This window comes from Anabrus simplex, chromosome 7, assembly GCF_040414725.1.
Source record: "Anabrus simplex isolate iqAnaSimp1 chromosome 7, ASM4041472v1, whole genome shotgun sequence".
NCBI lineage: Eukaryota > Metazoa > Arthropoda > Insecta > Orthoptera > Tettigoniidae > Anabrus > Anabrus simplex.
In genome coordinates, this window is record NC_090271.1 from 181,489,989 (window position 1) to 181,517,395 (window position 27,407).

The 27,407-nt window shown below is 38.5% G+C and overlaps 1 protein-coding gene across 1 annotated transcript in view; it reads left to right on the top strand.

Moving 5' to 3' along the window:
* Gpo1 (glycerophosphate oxidase 1) overlaps positions 1–27,407 on the top strand; it is a 155,703-nt gene that overhangs the window by 66,721 nt on the left and 61,575 nt on the right. Inside the window, exon 7 of the mRNA XM_067151486.2 lies at positions 11,195–11,388. Coding sequence (XP_067007587.2) covers positions 11,195–11,388 — 194 coding nt within the window. The remainder of the gene's footprint in view (positions 1–11,194; positions 11,389–27,407) is intronic.

Genomic DNA, 27,407 nt, shown 5'->3' on the forward strand with positions numbered 1-27,407 from the left:
AGAAGAGACCTGTTACTGGATCTCGGTTATTTCAAAAGAGGGCCTCACACATCCCAGTCATGAGTGGTTAAAAAACATAGCCCAGTTCAAAATTTCATTTGGTGTGTTTCACAGTAAGACTGTATCCAGATGCAAAAATGTAATGAAAACTCATATTTCTATTATTAAGTCAAAATTTCCAGTATTCCATGACAAAATAATTTGTCTCTACGTAAGGACCAGGACATTTATTAGGATATGGCATTTTAATGCAAAGAGTAAGGAGCTAGCACTGAGAAAATATGCCAATAAGAAGGCTAAGCTTTGGGCTGGTTCATCAAGTAATTAAGTCTCCTGACACGTACGTTTTAATAATTTAATATAATTCCATAAAGATGTTGATATGATGTATATTTTCATATGCCATTTGATATAAATATTTACTTCATCAGGAAATAAATTAATTATTTTGAATTGCATGGTAATATTTTATTTCTTATCGTATTATATTATTTCACTATAAGAACTGGACTTCGACAAGGAGACGGACTTTCACCATTGTTATTTAATTGTGCATTGGAAAAGGTTATGCGTGACTGGAACAAGAAATGCCAACCAACTATCAAGATCGGTAGAAATATTAAACTCAACTGCCTTGCTTTTGTGGACGATTTAGCATTACTTGCAAATACAATAGAAGAGGCTAAATTTCAAATTGAACAACTAGAAATTATAGCAAAAAAATGGAATTACAAATATCATTTGAAAAAACAGAAATGATGCCAACTTTTAAAGTTGATTTACCAGTTATTCATCTGAACAGTAATAAAGAGATAAAAATTGTACAGAAATTCAAATATCTTGGGGAAATAATTACATGGAACACAAATGAAAAAGAAGCAATAGAACACAGAACAACTAAATTTAAACAAGCACGAAGACTTACCTGGCCAACCTATAAAAAAAAAAAATCCCTTTTGATAAACACTAAGCTGAAACATAATTCCATAGTTAAACCAGAGGCAACGTATGCTAGTGAAACTTTATTCAAATTAAATGTAAAATCTACAACAGACAAATTACAGAAAACTGATAGAAGAATTCTTAGAACAATTATTAATAAAAAACACCAAGTTGATGGACAGTGGAGATTGTTGCCTAACAACATTGTCTATCTTGAATGTGAATCAATAATATCTACAATGCGTAAAAGAAGAATTTCCTTTTTCTGTTACATATCAAGATCACCAGACACCAGGATATTGAAACAACTATTTGATTACTTTTTGAAAAATAAAATCAATAATAATTGGTCCAAAAAAGTTCAGGATGATTTGGAAGAATTGGGTATAACTCGGCAACAAATCACAGACAGAAAAGAGTAGAGGATTTTGAAGAACAAAAGCATAAGTCTCAAACTAAAAACAATTGAATGGAAACAATATACTATATCGGACACACAAAGGGCTTCCAGGTCGGAGAGGATGAGAAAGTCCTGGGAAAAGGAAAAGAAGAAATTAACTCAAATGTATTGATTTAAGTGCTCCAATGTGGGCGAAAAATATGTAAATAAATAATATGTCATGTATTTGATAGTTGATGTTCTACCTGCTCAGTATGTGATGAAATTTAACGCATTTTCATATTTTTAAATCTATTGGAAGTGCCATTACTTATCGAATCGGACTAAACCAGACTATTATTTGATGAAAGATTGAGAAGATGTTTCACGGGCATGAGAACTCGCATGCTTGCTGTACTGCGACTGTGTACCTTACTCGCTATCGTTCATATCGCATGACATCATAGCACTCCAGCCAATGGAAGCTTCGACCACCGGAATAGCCTACCTAGTATTCTAGTTACCTTGATTTCAGTCCTCATTTCTAAAGTGAACAAACTGCTTTGTGGGAAACTGTTTGCCAGCACACACATCATCTTAACTACAGTATGGTATAAGGCAGCATACATTAATGAATCTTGCATAGTTAATGGTATTCTCCATCTTTCCCATTAATGGCAGTGAACCTGGGACAACCTTGGAGATTACTTTGAAGGATGTTAAAAAACAGTGATTTCAAATGTTTTGTGTTCCTTCTGTCCTCCCAGAGATTTCTCCATGCATGTCCAATTTGATGATAGCATTACAAGGTACATTACACACTTTCAAATGTACATATTAAATTTACTGTTGTTGGCACATTTCAGAGAAATAAGAAAAGAGATTTATGAATCAACCCTTGTACATGGGTGAATTAAAAAATAACGATGAACCTTTTTTTAAAATGAATAATAAGGAAAAAAAGAACTTGCATACTATCTGAGTCTCTCGACACATTTCTCCCAATACCACACCTATTTCAGGATTCCTTGTGCATAGAACTCCATTCCTTGGTTGTGTAGCCATATTCATATGACTGATCTAACTTTTTCATCCAGATGGAAGCATTGCTGCCCAGGAATTTCTTCATAGGTCCAAACAGATGTGAATCCAATGGTGTTAAGGTCTGGACTACATGTTGGGTGCTGGAGCACCTTACAACCAAGTTACACAAGTTTTGTAATTACACAAGCTTTGTATGATCAGGCGAGCACTGTCTTGGAGCAATCTGACATTTACAGTGTTGGGATGTTTGTCATGAAAGGTGTGATGCAATTTTATCCATGTTCTTTCATAACTTTTGGCACTCCCTCCCAGTGATCCCACGTGGATGAAACTCTATTGATAGAACATAATGTGTATCCCAGAACATCTCACTAGTTTGTTTTTCAGATTGCATCTCTTTGAATGTCTTCAGTAGTAGGGAGTTGGAAGATTTCCACACCAGAGGCCTGCTTTGTTTCAGGCTTAAAGTAATATATCCACTATTTCTACCTACTATTTCTTGGACACATTTATAGAATGGATGACAATAGACTAACTAAACAAATCTTCAAGTACCTTTGGGAAAAGAAATCAACCACCACCTGGATTCAAGAAGTCAAGAAAGACCTGGAAAGGAACAACATACAAGAAGAAGAATTATTGGAAAGAAACATTTTTAGGAAGAAAGTCTTACAAATGGAAGGATTCCAAGGGAGGAAGGAAAAGAAAACAGGCACAAAATGGACTGAAGACAGGAAAAAGAAGCACAGTGAAACAATGAAAGAAAACTGGAAGAGAAGAAAAGAACAACTAAGGAGGAAGAATTGAAATTATAACGTGGTCCTTAGAAGGCCAGAACGCAAACCCAGGACTCATCACCAGTCACTATACCTTCCATAACGTCGTCTTCTGTTGCGTAATGCCTTAAGTGGTCCAAGTATGCCACCATGCTCTGGCCCTTCTGCTCGTCTCTTAGTAGGTTTTTCCGCACACACTTTAAAAATGACTATATCATGCACAGTAATGTACACTGTACCATAAAAAATTCTAAATCACAGTGCCAAGTTCCCAGATGAATCCAGAGATTGTTCAGAATTTCCTGCTCAGTGCCTCTGACATTTGGTGGTGTTGGGAGCTGTTACTGATCACCTGGAATATAGCTTTTCAGCAAGTTTCACACAGCCCTCTTGGAAGAATCTGCATCATCGGATATGTTGCCATGGTCCATACAGTCATCCCTATACATACTCAGCATTTCCCTGTGAATTTCACATGGATGTTGTGTTTTCCCCACAAATAATGGACTACGCATCTTTGTTCTTCACATGTGGACAACACTAGCAGATTTGCCATCTCTTTCAGTAGTTCATACTCAGTGTTCTCCCCAGAAATTTCTTTCAGCTGGGTGGCAGGAATGAATAGCAGAGTGGGGAATACTACGAAAAAAATGAATACGATCAAATTTCAGTTTATTCCCCTCAGGGCATTAACACTAATATCAGATAGGTAAACATTAACCACACAATTGAACAATTTTAATGTCATCACAAACCAGACATAAGAGTATTTTGAATTTCTATTGTTCTACCGCTCATTCATAATCATGCAACACTGGGGCTTACCACTCGGTTGCTGTGGAGTTCCATACAGGTTGTAACTTCTTGTGGAATCGAGTGCTCGCATGTGATTCCATGCTAATCCAGACATCGCTCATGCACGACACTATTTTTGAAAGTCAAGATAAACATTTAAATTCTGATGAATTGATGCAATTATGCTGATAATAATGAAGACTTATCATTTAAATAAACAGTTTTACAATATTTAAATTTTAATTTGGAACACCGAATGACTCAAATATGTATTAATATTATGTAACTAACACATATCTAAGTCATGTTAGCTGGGCGATCTATAAAGAGGGAGGGTGGTGTGCCTATTAAAAAGGGAGAACACTCATGCCGTAAGGACAAGCCCGGATCGAACAAGCAACAGCTCGGGTGCAACCTTCAGACTCTTTGTGTGGCAAATTTTAACATCCCATCATCATCATCATCATCATCATCATCATCATCATCATCATCATCATCATGTCCTAGGGAGAACACTGATGCCGTAAGGACAAGCCCGGATCGAACAAGCAACAGTTCGGGTGCAACCTTCAGACCCTTTGTGTGGCAAATTTTAACATCCCATCGTCATCATCGTCATCATCATCATGATCATCATCATCATCATCATTTCACTCCAGTAAACCGGGTGCGGTTGTGTACGAGCCTCCTCCAGTTTGTTCTATCCATCCACATCATATATGTGACACCAGTTCACATCTCTAATTTCAAGATCCTTCATTATCTGTTTTTCCCAAACATCACAAGGTCTTCCTCTTGGTCTCTTCCCAGGAACATTGTGGTCATAGTATTTTTGAGGAGTCCTGTGAGGGTTAATTCTTTTCGTGTGACCATACCATTGCAATCTCTTCACTTCTAGAGTCTCCAGCAAGCTTCTTTCCAATCCAAGCTGTTGTCGGATATCCACATTCCTTATTTTATCCATTTTTGTTTTTTGTAGACAAGAACGGAGGAACTTCATTTCTGTTGCCTGAAGACGACTCTTTGTTGGTCCAGTAAGTGTTGCTGCTTCCAGGCCATACGTCAGTATAGGTACCAGATATATTTTGTACAAGCTGATCTTGGAAACTAATGGAAATGTTTCATCCCAAAGTATTTGACGTACAGCATGATAGAATTTGGAAGCTTTCTGTATTCTGTTACTAATCTTTTGATGTATGGTATTGTCTGATGACAGAACACTACCTAAATACTGGAAGTTGTCTACAATATCCATCTCCTCATGTCCAATTTTTAGATGAACATCCCAGCCACAATAATATTACATCAAAACACTGTTGTGCACTACATTTTGGTCTGCATAAGTAGACTAACAGTACTTAAACTTCAAGTTTTCCAACTCCTATCGAATAGTGAAGTATATGCAAGGTAGGAAATTATTTAAAAAAAAAAAAAAGAAATTGGGAGAAGGATACTGCCTGGATATAAATTTTATAAACAAGGAACTAGTCATGCTGTGAATCCTTGAAAGTTTAATAATGCTGATGTCTGATAGTTTCTTAAAAATATGCAGTATCAGAATTTATTTCTACATTATGTTTTATTATTTTATGTTTGAACTGTATACTTCAGCAAATTTATCCCAATTTTCTTTATGTTCATGTGTGTGTCTGAATATGCACTATAAAAATTCAGTTCTGCAGTATGTTACATTTTCTTTTCTTTTCTTTTCTTTTGAATCAATGTACAATCAATTTTCTTCATTCAAGCTCATACATTTATCTGACAGCATATTCTTGAACAGCGAAAATAATCTTTGTGCATAAAAAAAAAAGTGACTCAAACAAAGAAACTTGGGCAAAGTGAGGTCAAATTGCAAGTCTTTTGCATTTTCACCACCAAATACATTTACCATCAACTTCACAAATTTAAAATCGGGATTTTAACTAATCACTTTGTTCAGGTTATCTTTAGCTGCCACAGCTACTACCCCATAGAATTATTGTAAATATATTTAAACACTTTCAAAAACTGCTAAACATTCCACCAGTGGTAGACCTGTAGCTTCCAACTTTGTTATTGTTGCAGGCAGTTTGCCAAAAGATGATTTTATATTAATTAAGTCCTGCTTCACGTTCGTTTTGTTGAATACCACTTGTGCATCATTAATGCAAGCTACATCATCGACTGGAAAACTGTCTATGACCTAAAATCGGAAAGAAATTCAGCATCGGTGAAAAAGTACGTAGGTGATAAATTCAATCAATTTGCATAAATTTATTGTGTAGTCTAGCAAATCATATCATTTCTTACCAACTGCATTGAAATTATTGCAGTAAAATAAATGGTGCCATTTAGCCAAGTACGCTATCTAATTAGATAGGCTGTGGTGGCAAAGCTAAATCTGGCAGGCTATTCCTGTATGCAGCAACATGAGCAGATGCTTTCAAGAACAACATTATTATGAAAATATCATCAGTACATGATTTAATTAATCCTGTCAGAAATCATTAAATACTTATATTTTATATGTTTATTTACCATCCCTTTGTTTGTAGGATATTGATGTATTTGCATCGTCATCCTTTAAATGTATTGTTTTTGTTAAATGATGCAATGCATGGGCTAAACACATAATGTACTAGTGTAAAATATTTTAATTGCATTTCTAATTGTCACCATGTATGGCATTGCGTCACTTAACAGCACGAGGATCCTTTCCTTATTTATAAATTTTTGGCCATAAAATTTCTAAAATTAAACTAAAAATATCACAATACTATTACACTTTAAAACACAACAAACAAAACTTTCGTGATCATTTAACAAGTTAATGTGACTATTTGCTCATTCCTTCATCAATGAAGTTTGCAATCATAGAGAGAGGGGTGTGTGTGGCTTTTTTTTTTGTGGGGGGGGGCAGCAAAACTTTGCAGCACGTAAGATGAGCTTGACTAGGTTAATCTTCTCGTAATTTCCCAAGCATCGAATTTGCAACATATCGACCTCCATAGTCCATAGTTTTGTCAGTCGAAGCCCAGATATTTTAATTTCCACGTCGTTTTGAATTTCATCTAAACCTACGTGGAGAAATAATAAATAAAACATTGTTTAGGTTAATGATGAAAGTTTTAAGTTATATTCATTTTATAAAATTAATTTTCATATTTTCAAATAACTTTAACAGTAAGTAAATAAATTGTGGGAGGTGGGGGGTGATTAGCTCAGTGGCTTACCTGCTAGCTTCCCATCCAGAAGACTGAGGTTCCGAATCCTGGTCGATCTTGGTTTGAGATTTTCATCTAAAAAATTATGTAGCATCAGGAAGGGCTTCGGGCCTTAAACCCCCAGCCAAAACCAAAATGAGCCTGAGTGACTCCAGCAACCCTAGAAATAGCTGGGATAAGCTGAAGAAACTGAGCGCTTTACGGATACCTGAGCGTATGATCTTGGAAGGTAACTTTTTCGTAAGGTTGTTGGATTTGGGGTATCATGTTTAATATACTTCTCTAAGAATGATTTTAATTTGAGATTTGCCTGTTTATCAAATGGTATATTTGCTCCTACTAGAGCATCACATATACAGAAGGTCGTTCGGGATCTCTGGTGACGAGTTTGAAGCCCGTTGGCGGCGCTGTTATCAACGTGAGCACGTTGAAACTGGGAATGATGATTCACGTCAGTACTGAGAATGTGTGTAGAGTTTTGTGACATTAGCTGCAACGATGCCAAAGCGGATTGACCTTTACTCGGACTGCATAACAGCCCTTTCCGATGCTAAATATAGCCATTCTGCAATCCAAAGAATGTGCAAGAAGCATGATTTCTTGATATAAAAGAACTGGATCAGTGCTATATTAAATAAAAAATGTAAAGGCCGACTAGGCTTAATTCTAGAGAGGAAAAAATAGGCAAATTCACGACCAGCCACCAGCCGCACGCCAGAAGTGGTGAGGAAAGTGAAGGCCCTTGTCACAGGTGGTAACCGTGCTCCCTAAAGGATTATTGCACATGAGTTGGGGGTGTCTGTTTCAACAGTTAACACCATAATGAACAAGGACCTGTAATTAGAAAAGCGGCATAAGCGCCGCGATCACAAGCTGTTGCCTCGTCACATTTCGGAACGTCACAGTAACACAAGGAAGCTGTATGAGGGCTATCTGGCAGTGGACAGATGGAAGAATGTGGTGACATTAGGCGAAGCATATGTATACCTTAGTGATTTTAACAAACCCCTCTCGATTTACTACCGCCGTAGAAACAAAAACAATTTATCAAACATTGTATAAAGAATGCCAGGAAAGTTTTCCAAGGGCTTTCATGATTATCGTTGGATACTGCTACAATGGCAAGTTAACCATTCGCCGTATTCCTAATACTGTGAAGGTGAACTCTACATACTATCATTAAGAGGTTTTAACACCCATTTACAGCACAGATATCCCAGCACTGTATGGGATGGCAAAAAATAAAGTATGGGTACATCAAGATAAAGCATCCAGCCACACTTCTCATTTGACTCGTCTGTTCTTAGAGAAAATGGAGATGGAAACTGGAATCCATGCAATTCCTTTTACTGACATTCCGGTGAAGGCACCCAATGGGTCACGCATGGACTTTTGTGCATTTGGACTCCTAAAGCGGGTCTTAGGAAATAGACGTCCATGCACTATCAATGGCCTCTGGAACCCTGTCAGGAGAAGTGGGATAAGACAGACATGCTAACTCTGCAAAAAAGTCTGCTGCAATGGAAATTACATTGTCAGGCTATAGCTAGAAATGCTGGCTTTCCAGTTGAGCATGATCGTTGGTGGAGACATGGCTTTTCATAAGCTAATTACCTACCCTTCAAACATTGTCCCCAGAGATCCTGAACGACCTTCTGTATTCATAAAATAAAAGAATTTTGAACTGCCTTAGCTTGTGTTATAGCTTATCAGCACACATTATCAATGGACTTAAAGGACACAATGTCATTTTGCTACACAACTTAACGTAACTTTAATAATGTAAACATATTAATTACTATTTTGTTTCTGTTTGTTGTTTCATCTTTCTATGTGTGAAACAGAAGTTACATGAACTTGAAACAGTTTTGTGCATTTTTAATCTGGACACAAAACATATCTTTTCCATTGTGCATTTTCCAGAAGTAATAAATAAAGTTTAAAGAAAGAGGCTCTGTGCCTGGTATAAGATGGTAAGGAAATTTATTCTTTAAAATAAATACAGTATTAAGAAAAGTAAAATACGCAAGTACTTGTTACTTCATTACAACAATCACAATAAAATGCGTCAACTTCCATCCTTACAAATTTCTTTTCCTCAATCCAATGAAATGAAATGAAATGGCGTATGGCTTTTAGTGCCGGGAGTGTCCGAGGACAAGTTCGGCTCGCCAGATGCAGGTCTTTTGATTTGACTCCCGTAGGCGACCTGCACGTCAGGATGAGGATGAAATGATGATGAAGACGACACATACACCCAGCCCCCGTGTCAGCGAAATTAACCAATTATGGTTAAAATTCCCGACCCCGCCGGGAATCGAACCCGGGACTCCTGTGGCCAAAGGCCAACACGCTAACCATTTAGCCATGGAGCCGGACCTCAATCCAATAAGGCACAAAGACTCTTCTAGCCGTTCTAATGGGTGTGATAACAACACTTAACACTTTAGCATAAATATATTCTAAACTGCAGTTTGCAATCAGGCTGCTTCTGCCTTCTTTTCTTTTAATCTTTTTGCTTCTGGCTTGTGAAGAGGGAAGTTGAGGGGTTGGAAATTCCAGTGTAATAAAGGAAGAGGATATAGTGGAATATCCAAGGACACTACTATAGTTGTCAGATAGTTGGATACCTTTTCTCTCAAGAGACAATAACTAAACAATACTAGATTCTACAAAATTATATTCTTTAAAGGTACTATTATCCAAGTTAATATATGCACTAAAACTAGACAAAGGAGGATGATATACAGTGTAAGACTAAATATGTACTCATCATCATCATCATCTGCAGTTTCCAGCTGTTGGCCAGGTCTGCTTGGAACATAAGCCTCTCCATTTCCTCTTGTCTTCCCACCACTTCACCCTAGTCACTCTTGCCCAGTCCGCACGTCTTCTCTGTACACACTCGTCCACTCCTTTCATCCATCTGTCTCTTGGTCTTGCTCTTGCCTGTTTACCTGTTATCTCCATTTCGTGCATCCTCCTCGGTGTCCTTTCCTCTGTCATTCTCTTCATGTGTCCATACCATCTAAGTCTAGATGCCTCTATCCTATTCTGTAGTAGCTCTTCTTTTACTGTATCTCGAACCTTCCACTTGCCTGTATTCTTTTCACGGCTGTCTGCCTCATTACCCAAGTCTCAGCTGCGTACGTCAGAATAGGTATATAGTACATCCTGTATATCACCCTTTTGCTTCTCTGACGGACATCCTTTCTCCAAACCAGGCTTCTGACACTTTTCAGGAATGCTCCTGCTTGTCTTCCATGCTCAATTATTTCCTTATCATTTCTTCCACTTTCCTCTATGATACTTCCTAAGTACTCGAAGCGCTCTATCTTCCTAAGCTGTTCCCCTCCAAGCATTATCCCTCTCGTAGGTCTCTCCTTCTTTCCAGTTGTGATCACTATCTTGCTCTTTTGGGCATTAAATTTCATTCCATGTTGTTCCACCTCATCTACCCAAGCATCTAACTGTTCATGGATATCCTCTTCCTTTTCTCCCCAGACTAACAGGTCATCTGCAAACATCATCACTTCCATTTTTCCTTCTCCAATTTTCCTTGCCACATTTGTCATTATCTTGTCCATTGTTACTACGGAAGAGCAAAGGTGACAGAGCACTTCCTTGTTTTAATCCACCTTTTTGCTCAAACCAGCCTGTTCTCTCTCCTCCTATTTTCACACAACTGACACTCCCATTGTACATCTCCTTCACTCTTTCTACGGTCTGTTCCTCGACACCATTTCTCTGTAAGGCTTCCCATACATTGTTTCTACACACACGGTTATAAGCTTTCTCAAAGTCCACGAAGGCCATCACAAGATCTTTACCCCAAGTCTAAAATTTATGAAATGGTTTTATTTCCAGAAGTGTGACGAGCTTATATGAAAACGTGCATTTGCATGGGAATTGAGGTTTTAATTATGATTATCTGTGCTATGTAATAAAGGGGATCATTTTGTTATATATCTTAGCTGAATGAGGCTGGTCTGTGATAGTATTTTATGATATAGTTACTTCATTGATTACAAGGAAAAATATTTCTTCGGTAGTCCAGAACAAATGGGCCTGCTGGATCCTGATACATCTGATGGTAGAGTGATCTTCTTCCTTCCATGGGAGAGGCATACAATAGCAGGAACTACAGATTTACCATGCAAAGTTACTCACAATCCAAAGCCTACAGAGGATGAAATAATGTTCATCTTGGAAGAAGTAAAAAACTACCTAAATCCTGATGTTGAAGGTAAGTGTGCAGTAATACCTCAGGAATCTACTGTAGTTTTGAGTAGTGTTCTATGTTTTATTCTTAATATCATGACCATTGAATTATTCAATCAGTAAAACCTTGAATAACTGTGATAACTCTAATTATGTTGGATTCTAACGGGAGGTGAATTGCATAGCAAGAAGTCGGCAGTTTTGCTGACAAACTATTTTAATTGTTGGTTTTGATGTTTCTGATTCATGTCAGGAATTTAAAACATCATGGTCAACTGCCATGTATACCTTAGAAAGGCAGGAACATTGGAAGAAACACACAATAGGATAGGCACATTGATAGAATGACAGGTTCCCTTTTTCTGTGTTTATCCAGCTTTCTTCTTCCACATCAAGACTGAAGACCTGTCACAATGGTCCCTCGATGGGAGTTGAAACGTGCCCTCCTGATGACGCTGGGAAGCAGAAACATGTTCATTGGGGACTGAGGAGAAATGGGTGCAGAAAGATGAGGATAGAGCCAATCTATTTAAGATAGCAGTTTATAAACATGTGGAGATCGTTGTTGGCCTTTTGTATTTTCTTTCTGTTTCTCCCTCTTCCTACTCTGTTTTATCTTTGTACAAGTATAGGAAAGGAACGGACAAATTTCAAATCAAGTCAGAGAGGAAGAGAGGGGGGAATAAGAAATGAACATATATAATAGAACGAACACAATGGCAGGTCAGTGTGGGGAGAGGGAGCAACAGGAATAGGAGACGAAGACCAACAATGAAACACAAAAGGACGAGGACAGTCTCCACATCTTCATACACAGCCATATTTAAATACATAGGCTCTCTCCTCATCAATCCCAGTTCTTCTACATCCATCTCTTCTCAGCCCTCGATGAGCTTTTTTCTGCTTCCCAGCTTCATCAGGAGGTCAGGCATCAACAATCATTGAGGGGTCATTTTCACATATTGTGTCTTCATGTGGAATAGGTGTAGGACAAGAAGTAAGCTGGATAAGTTCAGGAAAAGGGAAGAAACATACGACAGATAAATACAGGCGGTAAAAGAATAAGAACACAGGACAAACACAGTGTGGAGATTGTCCTTGACTTTTTGTGTTTCCATGTTTGTCCTCATCTCCTATTTCTGTTGCTCCCCCTTCCCATACTGACCTGCCATTGTGTTCATCCGTATGTGTGTTCCTTTCTTATTCCCCTCTTTCTGTCTGTCTTGTTCTAGCATTGTGTTTATCCTGTTGTGAGTTCCTTTTGATGTTCCTGTCTTTCTATATACGATTTAATGTGTACTTGTTTGTTCCTTTTCATTACTGCCATATTAAGACTAACATGTGGTTGTAATGTCTGTGTAGATGTTTTGATAATTATTTAGACTTAGGACTGGGAAGAAGGCATCCAAGGCCTATGTTTTGGTACCCTGATCTTCACGTGGAGTTGAAACTGAAACCCAGAATATGACTTACAGGATGAACAAGAGTGATATTTCAAATCACTTCCTTTGTTAGTTATATTCAAGAGGGTTATTAATTTATATTACAGACCCTCGAATCAGTCTGCAAATTCATGTTTTTTCTGGGAGGGCTGGCAGACTTCATTAACAAGTCGACTGAGATTACAGTCACAAAGTGTACACAAGGAGTAATTTTTAATACCACCTATTCAATACAATTTATTCCACTATTGTGTGGTCAAATACACATAGAAATTACCAGAATTTTAAAGGTACATGTTTCCTCAGACCTGTGTGTTTTTTTTTTTCTTTTAAGATTGAACAAGGCTGATGATGCCCAAAAAAAGTGGGCGAAACATGTACCTTTAAAATTCTGGTAATTTATATGTGTATTTGACCACACAATAGTGGAATAAATTGTATTGAATAGGTGGTATTAAAAATTACTCCTTGTGTAAACTTTGTGATTAGCTATTTTCAGTATGGAATAATGACGATAATAATAGTTTGTAATGAGATTACAGTGTCGCATCTTTATAGCTTGCTCGTTCAAAACTTGTCCTAAATAAATTAAAGGTGTCCCCTGTGTGTGATGCAAGTCATCGTTGCCCGAACAGTGTGAGAAGTAAACAAGGGCTGCCTACTCAAACACAGAGTAGGCTAAACATGGAGTAGGCTAAAGAAGTTAGTCTAGTGTTTATAACTAATGACTGCTAATGTCAGCATACTCGTTGGGCAAAGCTGCAAAGTTGTCTCCATCTCGAAGAGGCAATGTGTCAACATCACCTGCATTGAGGAGACTAGGTGAACAGGAGTCAATACAAGGATATAAAATATACCACTTTGGTAGAATGTTATATCAAAATGCTGTTGCAGTTGCACCTGGAATGACATTGTGGACCCTGTTCATTTTGCTGCAGGTAAAATCTTTGAAAAGGCATTTCATTAACAAACAAGAGTCTAGGGATGGATTGAATCGATGCAGGCCATGATAAAGAGAAGAAATAGGGCTTACATTCAACACCAATCTTGAACATTAGATGATCAGGAAGTCTGCTGCAAAATGAGTTGAGTTGTTGTTGAAACAGCCAAGGCGTAGCACTATGTGACGAGTTGTGCAAGCAGCTCGACACATATCAGGGAGCAAAAACCATTATCTGCTTTGCCAAAGTCCTCAACTGCTCTTTCGAACAAAAAGGGCCACATAATTCATTTCAAAAATGATGATCAGTAAGTACTCAAAGAGTCTACTTCCATCTTGAGTCAATGGAGTGACTATTACAGTTAGATCAATAGTGAGGATTTTCCTGCTGGGCTGAGTAGCTCAGGTGGTATAGCACTGGTCTTCTGAGCCCAATTTGGCAGGTTTGATCCTCTTTCAGTCTGTAGGTATTTGACGGTTCTCAGATACATTGACCTCATGTCAGTAGATACACTGGCACATGAAAGAACTCCTGCAGGATAAATTCTTGCACCTCGGTATCTCCAGAAACCATAAAAGTGTGGTTAGTGGACATAAACCAATAAGATTATTATCACGTTCCCTGCGGCAGTGAATTTCGATGACACGTTGTACCGGTGACCCGATGCTGCCTTTAGTTATTATCGGTTCGGGTCACCGGTGACCTGACGAATTTAGCTTTGTTTACTCCCTAGTATGAAATCCTAAACAATGCAGGTGCACTTGTTGTGTGCGTTATTGTTAAGGAGACATTCCAGCGTATTTACCTGTGCGACAGTGTTCCGATTCAACAATTGCGTGAAACAGAAATGACCCCGGAAATAATTGGGTCACCGGTGGGCCGATCAAAACTAGCACTATATCTTGATCCTTTACTTCAATTGGAACGCTATGTTGTCATTAGTTAACAGAAATTCATAACTAGGACGTAGTTACTTACTTCGCAATTCTGGGAAGTTCGCACCGACGGATAAGAGTAACATGTTTCGGGGCACATGGTGACCCGAACCGCACAGAACGTGTTAAGAGGATATTTCCTACCTGCTTATTCATAGCGCTGTGTGTATCCCTGGACTAGCTCTGCCAGTCTCATTGGCTTAAGTTCAGCAGCTGCTCAGTAGAATAAAGAATGGGAAGGCGGCTGGCCCTGATGATGACCTTCCAGCTGAAATCTGGAAGATACTTGGGTCATTGTAGTGCCAAACATCCGACTTCCATGTGCAGTCAGGTTGTGGAAGAAGGCAGAGTGCACTGTGTCTGGTCCACCAGCATAACGGTAGCTGTCTGGAAGAGCATGTCTGTGAATGCACCAACTATCAATCTGCTCTGTGTCAGCATGAAAATTTGTTACTGTACCATGTTCTTGATAGCTGTCTCCATACCATAATCAGTAAACTAACTAAAGCAGTTTGGGAAGGGAAGTGGGATGGCAGATGCATGCATGCTGTCAAACCGCTCGTGGAGAGATATCGAGAGAACAAGCCGATTCACATTGTATTCTTGGATCTGAAAAAAGCATTTCATGGGGTTCCTCATAAGCTGGTTTGGCACACCCTCTCATCTCGTAGGATACTATATAAGTACATATGTGTTCACTGGGCACAGCTATTTTACCATGACTCCTACAGTGTGATACAATGGGTGATATGAATAAACCGGAGACGTATCTCTTGTCTCATAAATATTAAGACATGTCTCAAATGCATATGAATAAAAAAGCGGTGTCTCAGCAGTGACCTTTGCTCCTTGAGACACAACTCGTTAGCGGATTCTCCCGGAGACACATCTCCAAATGTATATGAATAAACTGGAGTTTAGTCTCTCTGAATGGAGACTGGTCTCAGAATTTCTTGAGACAGCCCAAAAGGTGACTCAAGCCGATAGAATCAAGCTGAAAACGTGATGGCGGAGTTTATGATGGTTTTACAACGGAGAAGAAAAATTTATAAAGCACGAAGAAATTCTCTCGAACATGATTATAAAGATCTCTACCGTTACCGGAAAGAAAATGTGGAATGGTTAGCACATTTTCTGGAGCCAATACACGAGATATTCATATAACAATAATGATAAAGATGATGACGATGATAGCCATTTGCGATAGGATTTACATGCATCATAAAGTCTAAGATGTTCAAAATCAAACCAGAAATATGCAAAACCGTGCAACATACAATTCTAATAATTTTCTTAGTAATTATTAAATTAATTTAATTATTCTTAATCTATTCTACATTTGTGATTTTTTCTGTACGTTAACATTTTTTCTATTCACAATATACGACTAACATTTTATAAATGAAATTAATTCACAATCACGGAAAAGTCCGAAACAAAACATAGCTCTGTTTAAGATATGACCTACAATTATTCAAGGCTTTCATTATTCACTTTGTCCTGCTCCTTAGCTGAATGGTCAGCGTGGTACTTTTTGGTTCAGGGGTGCCCCGGGTTCGATTCGCTGTCGGGTCAGAGATTTTAACCTTAAATCCTCAACATTCCTGCAACTCACACACAACACTATCCTACACTACAATAACACGGCAGATGACATCTATCCTCGTTGGAGGGTCTGCCTTACAAGGGCTGTACCAGGCTAGAAATAGCCGCACGAAATTATTATTATTATTATTATTATTATTATTATTATTATTATTATTATTCACATTTTTGATATCTGGAAGGATATTTTTTCAAGTCTGAAAATTATCGCTCTCTATCACATGTTGGCCAAATGGTATTGAACGAATGTGCGAGTATCTTTGGTCCTGGTGTAAGCTATCCCATTTATGTTTAAGTGCCATAAAATTTTCTGCCCATGCCTTTTTCGATTGCACTGTTTCTAAGTTTATTTAAAAGTTTCAACCGGCAGCTCGTGCCCTTGAGAAAAATATGCTGTAACTGGTTTCACAACATTTAACAGATTCACATAATGACGTTATTCGGCCAATGATTTGCTGCCTCTATGAGTGCTGCTCTTTCTCAACCATCGCACCAAAATCTCACTTGCGCCAGTACTACGAGGGAAGCATTTGGTTTGGATCAGACAGATTTCGATGAAACTTCCATGAATTGTCAATCTACCTGTCTTAAATTTATTGCCGATATTCACTTTGTCATAAAATCAACGACATTGTTATAATTAATTGCTAAAGAACAGCTGGGTGGTTTGCAGCTGTATTGACCTCGCGTATGCACTGTAGAAATGCACTGATAGTTCTATTTTAAAGTTACATTAAACAGTGCGCTATAGAGTGAAAATTAAATTTTGACAACATGAACAGAATGTCTTGCTCGTCAAACCCATTTTACTAACATGCACAGTATATGAATATTTCAAAATATTAGGCTTTTAATACTTCTTTGTCATTTACAATTGAAGCTAAAATATGTAATATGAAATCCTCGTCACTTGTATATAAACTTGCATGCTATAAATAGCCTTAAACTTTCGGATTCTTGTTGAGAGTGATACATTTTGTAACACTGCGGGTAACCTATATAACAACGTCAATCATGCAGCGATGTTCTGACGTCTTAATTGATCATCCTACCATGTTTCATTGAAATCGCTGCCATCTACACACCACGTTCCATGTACAACTGGAGCAAAAATTTACTGTCAATAAATACCGGTACGAAAATGTTATTTCATGGCAGAACGGTTATCACCATTGAGTTCCGGATGTCTATAGCTCAGCATGTTACTAAGTTTCATTGCAATTTGTCCGGTCCAAATCAAACAACTCCCTTGTTAGTTATATTCGTTAATGAATATGGATAGCATTTTGTATTATTTCTATGTTTTGAAAGTTTGAAATTTAGACAGTTTATGCAACAGTATATAGGTATTGGTTGTATATTATATACCGGGTGAGTTGGCCGTGTGGTTAGGGGTGCGCGGCTGTGGGCTTACATGCGGGAGGTAGTGGGTTCAAGCCCCACTGTGAGGAACCCCGAATATCATTTTCCGTGGTGCCCCATTTTCACACCAGGCAAATGCTGGGACTGTACCTTAAGGCCACGGTCGCTTCCATCCCACTCCTAAACCTGTCCCATCATCGCCATAAGACCTATCTATGTCGGTGCGACGTAAAACAAATTGTAGAAAAAGTACATTATATGCAGAAACACCCCTAGCTATGCACAGGTATGATCAATAAACTCCTCATATTCGTGAAGAATGAAGTACAAAGCGTGTTTAAAAAGTGTTTGAATGACTTTCAATGACCGCAGAAAATTATGCATTTGTATGTGGATCCTAAATGTGATGATAAATACAATGTAACTTCTTACACAATATCTTGAAGGAAACTTACAAGAAAAGAAACCTTAAATCAGTCGTTCCCAAGCTGGGGTTCAAGTATACTAAGTGTACAAGCCACTACGTTTATGTAAGCCTAGAAAGAAGTGAAATAAGAACTAGTGATTACTGAATATTGATAGGTAGAATAGGCTCCCAAGTGAAACATAACTGAAGAAGAAGAAAAGTATGTCAAGAACTATTCTAAATGAAAAAAATATCGGTGGGTGTTCCATTTCGGTTGTACTTGTTTGTTCTGCTCTTTTCTCCCTTTCATGTATAATATTTTCCATTTGCAGTTGCAAAATCTGTTTTTGCACTGAAATGAGTTCTTCTCTTTTTTCGAGAACACACTGTCGCTTTTCAATCTTTTTCGCTTTTAAATGTAACACTTTCATCTGTTCCAACAAAACCCACTCTTCGTAGCTCTCTGATTGTTAATTCACTCGTCAGCTGACAGATACCAGAACCACTGTGCGAGACTCGTCTCAAGCGGAAGGAGACAAGTCTCGTTAGCGAGAAACAAACTTTATTCATATACATGACGAGTTCTGTCTCGCAAGTGACTTCCGTCTCAATCCTCCTTCGAGACTTGTCTCCGAGTTACATCTCATTTTTATTCATATCACCCAATGTCCTACAGGAGTCCTACCTTCCTTCCTCATCTATAATGGTAACCATCAAGGGTCTGCTGTCTTGTCCCCACAGACACAGTGGTTGAGACATTCAACCACTGCAGCCAGAGACTTCATTATACTGGCATTGTTTTCATGCTTAATGAACACCAGTTTTGAGAACATGTCCAGGAATGGGATACCAGATTGGAAGAAAGTTGACTGCTGTTTAACACCAAGAAAATAAGGTATATGAAGGGAAGGCTCCTGACAGATGGATTGATTGAAGTCAGTGGCCAAAATTTAAACAGAATTTATCACTTAGACGCCTAGACTTCCTCATCTCTGCAGATGGCAACAAACTTCCCAATGCCCAAGCATGCCAGTTTGGCCTGGCAGCTGAAATTGAGTCAGGTAACTGGAGTCCTATGTGGTCGCCAGATGCCTGTTCATATGTAGACCAAGATCTAGAAGAATGTTGAGTGCCCAGTTACCCTCTGTGGATCAGAATATTGGCCGACCTCTGTGAAATGTGAGAAGTCCTACCTGCTGCATATGCTTTGATGATAGGCACTGGATCTGACGTGACTGGATCACAGTAGAAACGATGATATACAAGGGATAATGGGAATGGCACTATTGAAGCTTGTCTGCATTGAAATGTTTATATCACGTACAGTGAAGAACAGTATGTGGTCAAAATGGCCTTTCATTTTCATGAGGAAGGTAGCTCTCTGTGTAGATGACTCAGGAAACAGCGACTTGACCATCTGAGAGAGGACATGATATTAATCTTGTTGCCTAATGTCTTTGATTGGCAGAAGTGGCAGTTGACATGCAGAAAAGCAGACCCTGCACTTCCCAAAAAATGCTAAGAAGAATCATAATTTAACACATCACTGTGATGTTAGGGAAATGAATTTTACTAATTCTTTGAGTATCTTGCAAATTGCCTCTTGCTTTTTCATTCTTAATGCTTTGTGATGATAATGATGATGATGGTGATTATGATATCCCAGAGTGACATACAGTTATCTTATTAGTAATTTTAATACCCACGTATGGAGGGAACACAAATACAGGCATGTAGTGGGAGAGTACCTGGCCTACATGCAGACCAACAGAAACGGAAAGCACCTATGGGACTCTGTAAGGCCTTGAACCTAGTGATGAAAACAGCCTTTAGACATCTCGCAAGGAAGCAGATGACCTGGAAGTCACCCAGCAACCATCTGGGAGAGTTTCAGATTGACCCTGTGGCAATTTCAAGGAAGTCCCATGAAGAGATCCAGAATGTCATAATACTAAGAGGCGCCAACCTGCACTCAGACCACTACTTCTCCAAAATAAAGCTGAAGTTCTTACCCAGAAAAATTAGGATGACTTGAACATTCAAGCTCACTTACTATGACTTGGAAAAACTCAAAACATGCAATCAGCTTACAGAGAAGATGGGAGTGTTGGAATGCAACAAATGGGACCAGCTAAGAGATAAGTTAATTGAAGTTGCCACAGAAGCCTCCACATTAATGAAACAGAAGAAGCATGTGTGGTGGACAATTTCCTGCAAAGAAGTGATTGCACAGAGACAGATAGCCTGGCTATGATGGAGCTCACAGAAGACCCAGGCAAATAGAGCAAAGTTCCTTCAGCAGTGCCGACTAACTGCCAAGACCATCAGACAGGTTAAGCCTCAGTATACCCAGGTTCAGTTAACACAGTTGGAAAAAAGGCTTTATGAACAACAACTCAGTGAACTTCTACAGAAACTTAATGCAAAATATCAATCACTACACTCCACCCAGCCTCCACTTCAGGGGACCAGATGGGAAGATAACTCATAATGGTATGGACACCTGCCACCTTCTGGCCAAGTACTTTGTAACTCTTCTAAACTGGGGATGGCCCGAGACCTCCTTTTTGAACATTTTATAATCTGAAGAGAGGACAAAATGGCACTTGGATGGTCTGAAGAATGAGGAAACTAAGCAGCTCTTCAAAGAAAAGACCAATGTAAGACATCGAGAAGAATTAAGAGGGTGGATTAAGATAAAGGATGGAATAGTAGAGCCTGCAAATAAGATTGTAGGTAAGAGGAAACTGGAGACAAGAAAACACTGGTTGACAGATGAGATTAAATCTACCAGGCGAGTTGGCCGTGAGGTTAGGGTCGCGCAGCTGTGAGCTTGCATCCGGGAGATAGCAAGTTTGAACCCCACTGTCGGCAGCCCTGAAGGTGGTTTTCCATGGTTTCTCATTTTCACACCAGACAAAGGCTGGAGCTGTACCTTAATTAAGGACACAGCCGCTTTCTTCCCACTCCTAGGCCTTTCCTATCCCATAAGACCTATCTGTGTTGATGCGACGTAAAGCAAATTGTAAAAAAGTAAAGAGATTAAATCTTATAGAAGAGGGGAATAAACTGAGGAAATAAAATAAATTGGAAGACTATGAAATAATAAAAAATCAGATCATAAGTAAATGTAGAGAGGAGAAAGAAAGGTGGGGAAAAAAAGTAGCTGAAGAAATTGAAAATGATTCAAGAAATGGAAGACAGGATCAGGCATATCATAAAATTAAATCCCTGCAGTACAAACCTCAAACAAAATCCACCCTGTTGAAGGACAAGGATGGAAAGTTACTGGTGGATAATGAAGAAGTATGTGAACGTTGGAGAGAATATATAGAATAATTGTACAGTGATAAAAATCAGAGACATAAATGAAGTACTGGAAGAGGTAACAGATGAGGACTGTGATAAAATGGGTCCTCCAATAACCTGGTAAGAATTTGAGAAAGGTCTGTCAAGCTTAAAAGAGAGAAAGGTAGCAGGTAATGATGCTATAACTGCAGAGCTTTTGAAAAATATTGGTTCAGACTTGAAGGATTATCTTTCTAATGTAATTGCATTGTGTTATGAAACAGGAGAGATCCCAGATGACTTTAGTAAAACCAAAACAATCACTGTCCCAAAAAGAGGAAATGCAATGGAATGTAATAATTACAGAACAGTCTCAGTCGTATCCCATGCCTCAAAAGTACTCCTAAATATAATAAAGAACAGGATGAAGATGAAGATCAATTTGGTTTTAGACAAGGCAAAGGAATGAGAGAACCAATCCTTGCATTAAGAATGATACTGGAAAGAAGGTTAGGAATGAACAGGAAGGTGTTTATAGCATTCATTGACTTTGAAAAAGCTTTTGACATGAAAAACTAGGAACTATTGTTTAAATGTGTAAAGAAAGTAGGAACTGTCTGGAAGGTAGGAGGCTCATGTGGAAAATTTACAAGAACTGCGTACAAATGTAGTGGCAAGAATTAAAGACAGGAGTGAGTCAGGGGTGTCCACTCTCCTCATACCTTTTCAATTTTTTTATTGAAGAAGCAATATGTGTTTCAAAGGAAAGGACTAAGGGAATAAAGATAAATGGGAAATTAATCCACAGTATTAGATTTGCTGATGACATTTCCATAGTGGCAGACTGAGAAGGAATTAAATAGAATGTTGACTGTTTTGTGTGATACATTGAAACATTACAAACTTAAAATTAATTGTAAGAAAACCAAAATTGTAGCTGTGAGCAAAGACGGTGGGGGAATTAATACAAACATAAGAATAGGAAATTCCAAAGTAGAACAAGTGCAACATTTCTGTTACTCAGGAAGCATTATAACTGAAGACAATAGATGCTCCCAGGAAATTAAAAGAAGAATAGCTCTTGCTAAACAGGCCTTTCAAAATAAAAAGTCTCAGGAAAGGGTTTTGTGAAATCCTTTATCTGGAGTGTACTACTTTGTGGTTGTGAGAGCTGGACTATTGAAGAAAAGGAAAGAGATTCATAAGAAGCAACTGAAGTGTGGATTTGGAGGAAAACGATGAGAACACACTGGACTAAAAAAAAAAAAAAAGACTGATAGAGATGTTCTAAAGTAAGTCGATGAGCAACAGAGACTGATAAAGGATATGGAAAGTTGGAAGTTAAAACTTGTAGGTCATATCCTGAGACATAATGACGTCCTAGTAAATGTCTATGAAGGAAAAATACTAGGAAAGAAAGGAATACGAAGACCAAGGTACATGGAAGTGAAGAGAACAGCAGGATTGAGAGGTGAATGGTTGCAGCGACAAGGCTTAGCCTTTAGTGTATGATGATGATGATGATGATGATGATTATTATTATTATTATTATTATTATTATTATTATTATTATTATTATTATTATTATTATTATTATTATTATTATTATTGCTGTTATTATTATCTGAAGCCAATTCTTTTTTTTTCTTTTTTTTTTTTTTTTTCGATTCGGTTAATTTATAACTGTTACGTTCTTCAGTCTGCCAAAACTAATTTTGAATAAAATTTATAAATTGTCTGAAAAACAATTTTAATATGTTGATGGTATTGATAACAGCAACAGTAATTAGGGGAGCTCTAAAAATACACCACCTATGAGTAAACTACAGCATGTCATTGACCTAACCAGGGCAGGTTCATGGCTTGGCAGAAGGTCAACGGATTGACTAGCCAGCTGGAATCACGCCAAAGACGGAGTGGAGAGCAGTGAGCATTTCATTAAAATAAGTTCCAAAATTAAAATTTTTAAGGATTTAAATAGAAATAAACATAAATATTTATACATTTCTAAATATATATTAGTGTGATTCGATAGAATCTAATGATGTTCTTTCAAGATCAAAACATGTCATTCTATTTGTTTCTTTTCATTGAAAAATGATAAAGTAGTGGGAGAAGACTCATTAGTGGATGAGCTATGGAAACAGCCTGGAGACAAAGCAATCAGCAAGTTGACAGGAATCCTGCAGAATATTTGGGACACTAAGAACCTACCAAGTAACACGACACCTTCTCTGATCCACCCCTTACACAAGAAAGGTGTCCTGACTGACATTAACAGTTACTGAGGGATCTCCTTGATACCAATCACCTAGAAGGTATGTCCAAGGCCTTACTGAACAGAGACAAACCCCAACTGGACCCACAACTGAGAGAATACCACAGGGGATTCAGGAAAGGCCGCTCTTGTGCTAAACAGATCCTCAACCTGAAGTTGGTATTAAGGCAAGTTAAAATAGCGGGCAAGAATTACATAGTCACCTTTGTCAATTTGAAGAAGGCATATGTCTCAGTTGATAGATCTACTCTTCTGAGAATTCTTAAGGAAATGGGATTGGACCAGAAGACCCACACCTTTATCCATTCCACGTGTACCACCAGATCATAAGTAAAGTTGAGAGGAACACACTCAGAAAGCTTTGAGATAAAGACAGGAGTTAGACGGGGAGGGAGGGGTGCTTTTCCTTCTCCTCTTCAATTGTGTGTTAGGGAAGAATATCACCGAGCTCGATAGCTGCAGTCGCTTAAGTGTGGCCAGTATCCAGTATTCGGGAGATAGTAGGTTCGAACACCACTGTCGGCAGCCCTGAAAATGGTTTTCCGTGGTTTCCCATTTTCACACCAGGCAAATGCTGGGGCTGTACCTTAATTAAGGCCATGGCCGCTTCCTTCCCACTCCTAGCACTTTCCTGTCCCATCGTCGCCATAAGACCTATCTGTGTCGGTGCGACGTAAAGCAACTAGCAAAAAAGAGAAAAATATCAGACGGTAGCAGAAAGAGCTGTGTAAACAGAAAATCCTCTGTGGGATTTACTTGGGACTCAAATGAGAAAATCGAACAGTGGATTGTCTGGCATTCGCAGATGACGTGGCACTTCGGTACAGGTACACTGAAAAGATCACAGAAATAGCCAGGAAGACACACCTAACCTGCTACGGTCATACCTCAGTGATGAATCCAACCCGACTGACTAACCAGCTTCTTACTTACTGGAACAATAGAAAGATTAAGACACAATGGTTCACAGAAGTGACCAAAGACATGCAGGAACTAGGAGTAACAGAAAGTGACATCAAAGACGATTACCTCACCAACATCAGTGATGGCCCCCAATGAACTACAACTGAAACTAGGCACAATTTGCAAAGTCAACAAATTCGAGTACATTGGAGAATGTCTGGAATCCAGTCTCTCAGAAGGAGCAGCGCTAACAACCCGGATGAACAAACTAGAGCTAGCATACCAACTAAAAACACTTACAATAAGAAGTGTCTCTCCCGCAATACTAAACTCAGGCACTACCATGCAGTCATCTGTCCAGAAGTGTCTGATGCATAGCAAAACAGGACGGACTGAGAAACTGGAGACCAAGGAGAGAAATATATTATGGAAGATATTGGGACCAGTCAAAGAAAAGTATGAATACAGAAGGTGACCCAAACAGATATTCTACAGGTACACTGAAAAGATCACAGATGTGGCCAGGAAGAGATGCCTAACCTTCTACAGTCATTTCTTAGTGATGAATCCAACAAGCTTCTTACATACTGGAACAATAGAAAGATCAAGACACCATGGCTCAGAGAAGTGACCAAAGACATGCAAGAACTATAATAGGAGTAACAGAAAGTGATATCAAAGAAATCAGAAGTATATTAAGACAAAAGGGGTTCCAGGACAAACCACTACAAAAGGAGACAGGCGCCTTTTAGACGAGGGAAAGAAAAGGACAACGTAGCCAGGGAATGTGAGATTACTGGGCAAACATCAAGGCCCACCCCAAACAGAAATGTTGAACATCGTGGTCCTTAGTTGGCCAGTTTTGAATAATAATAATAATAATAATAATAATAATAATAATAATAATAATAATCAAAAATTAAATTTCTTCCTGAAAGAAGTCGTTTAATATACTGGTGACATGTCTTGTGTCTTTAACCCCTCTGAGCTGGGGTATTTAAAAATCTGGCCTTCACTGGATGCAGGAGGAGCTTTCACTGGGCATTTAAATGCTAGCGTACTTAAGCAAAAATCTCTTTTATAATGCCATATCTCTGTTAATTTCCAACCACTTTTGGTTATATATTTACACAAATTAATTATAATAATGTACAATTCAAAAATTCTACAGTTACTCACCTAATCATATATCCATGTAAGGTAGAGATGCATACATAAATCAGCATAGCACTTATGAACATTATCCACAGTTCTGCTCAAATACTTCTTATCACTTATCTACGCCAGTCACATTATTTATACTGTACAAACACTAAAAGAAAGCATTTTGAAGAAATATTAACACACACGGGGTTTACTACTAGAGCATCTTAGCAACATTTAAACATGCAAAGTACAGCTTTAGTCATCTTTCTTTAGTAGCACAGTACACACTACTTACACTGCACATATGTCTAGCAAAACATTTCAGTATATGGGGAATTCTTAAAAGTCACATTCCTATGATTATGATTTCACATTAAATTGTAAGTCCCATTGCTGTAACCTTGCATTTTACAGTGACTTCAAACAGTAAGTTCAAATACTTTTAGAAATGTAGCCTACACACAGGGAGTTCACTAAAACTGGCTTTTTGTGTGGTAGACTTCGAAACATTCATCTATACAAAGTGCGCCATCACAGTTGGGGCACAAATATACTGTTTCTGTCCTCTTCTTGTTTTTGTAGCAAACTACATACCTCCGTTGTGGCTTAGCCTTCTTCTCTGTGGGAGGGATTCTTTCCATAAAGTGTCTCCCTGTCAGCCGAGGCACTGTATTGTCTGTGGAATGCCTCCCTGGAATCTTTTTTAACACCAGTACCATGTTCAGCCAGCAGTCCCCTCCACCAATTCAACTCTGAAACTAAGTGTGACATTATTTTTTCTTGGACAGTTTTTCCTGAATATTAATTAAAGTATTTAATATGCACACATTTAGCAATCTTCTAAATAGTTTCAGATTCCATTTATTCATTTTCTTCCTTTCAACAAGACAACTTTGAAGAAGCTGATCTTTCAGTTCCTCACCACCCATGTGTTTATTGTAGTCCAACACAAGAATAAGTTTTACTTTTCCTTATTTTTTGTCCCCCTGTGGGTGGGGTCAGTAGAATAACACCCACGGTATTCCTTGCCTGTTGTAAGAGGTGACTAAAAGGGCCCCAGGGGCTCTCAATTTGAGAGTGTGGGTTGGCAACCATGGGGTCCTTAACTGAGTCCTGGCATTGTTTCCACTTATTTGTACCAGGATCCTCACTTTCATCTATCCTATCTGACCTCCCTTGGTCAACTCTTATTCTTTTCCAACCTTGATGGTATTAGAGCATTTGAGGCCTAGGGAGTCTTTCATTTTCACACCCTTCATGCCATGTCTAAAACAGTAATCACCACCACCACTTTTTTTTGTGGTGATCAATTTGGCTTCATCATTGTGGAATGTAGTAATCATGGTCACATTCTGTTTGTTGTTCTATTTCATAACAGTAACAAGTCCTGAATGTTGGGAAATAAACTCTTCAGATTTTAGTGTTTTGTCTTTGACTTACCGGGCGAGTTGGCCATGCAGTTAGGGGCACGCAGCTGTGAGCTTGCATCCGGGAAATAGTGGGTTTGAATCCCACTGTCGGCAGCTCTGAAGATGGTTTTCTTGGTTTCCCATTTTCACACCAGGCAAATGCTGGGGTTGTACCTTAATTCAGGCCATGGTCGCTTCCTTCCAACTCCTAGCCCTTTCCTATCCCATCGTCCCCATAAGACCTATCTGTGTCGGTGCGACGTAAAGCCACTAGCAAAAAAAAAAAAAAAAAAAAAAAAGTCTTTGACCTTTCTTTGGCACTTCCTTCC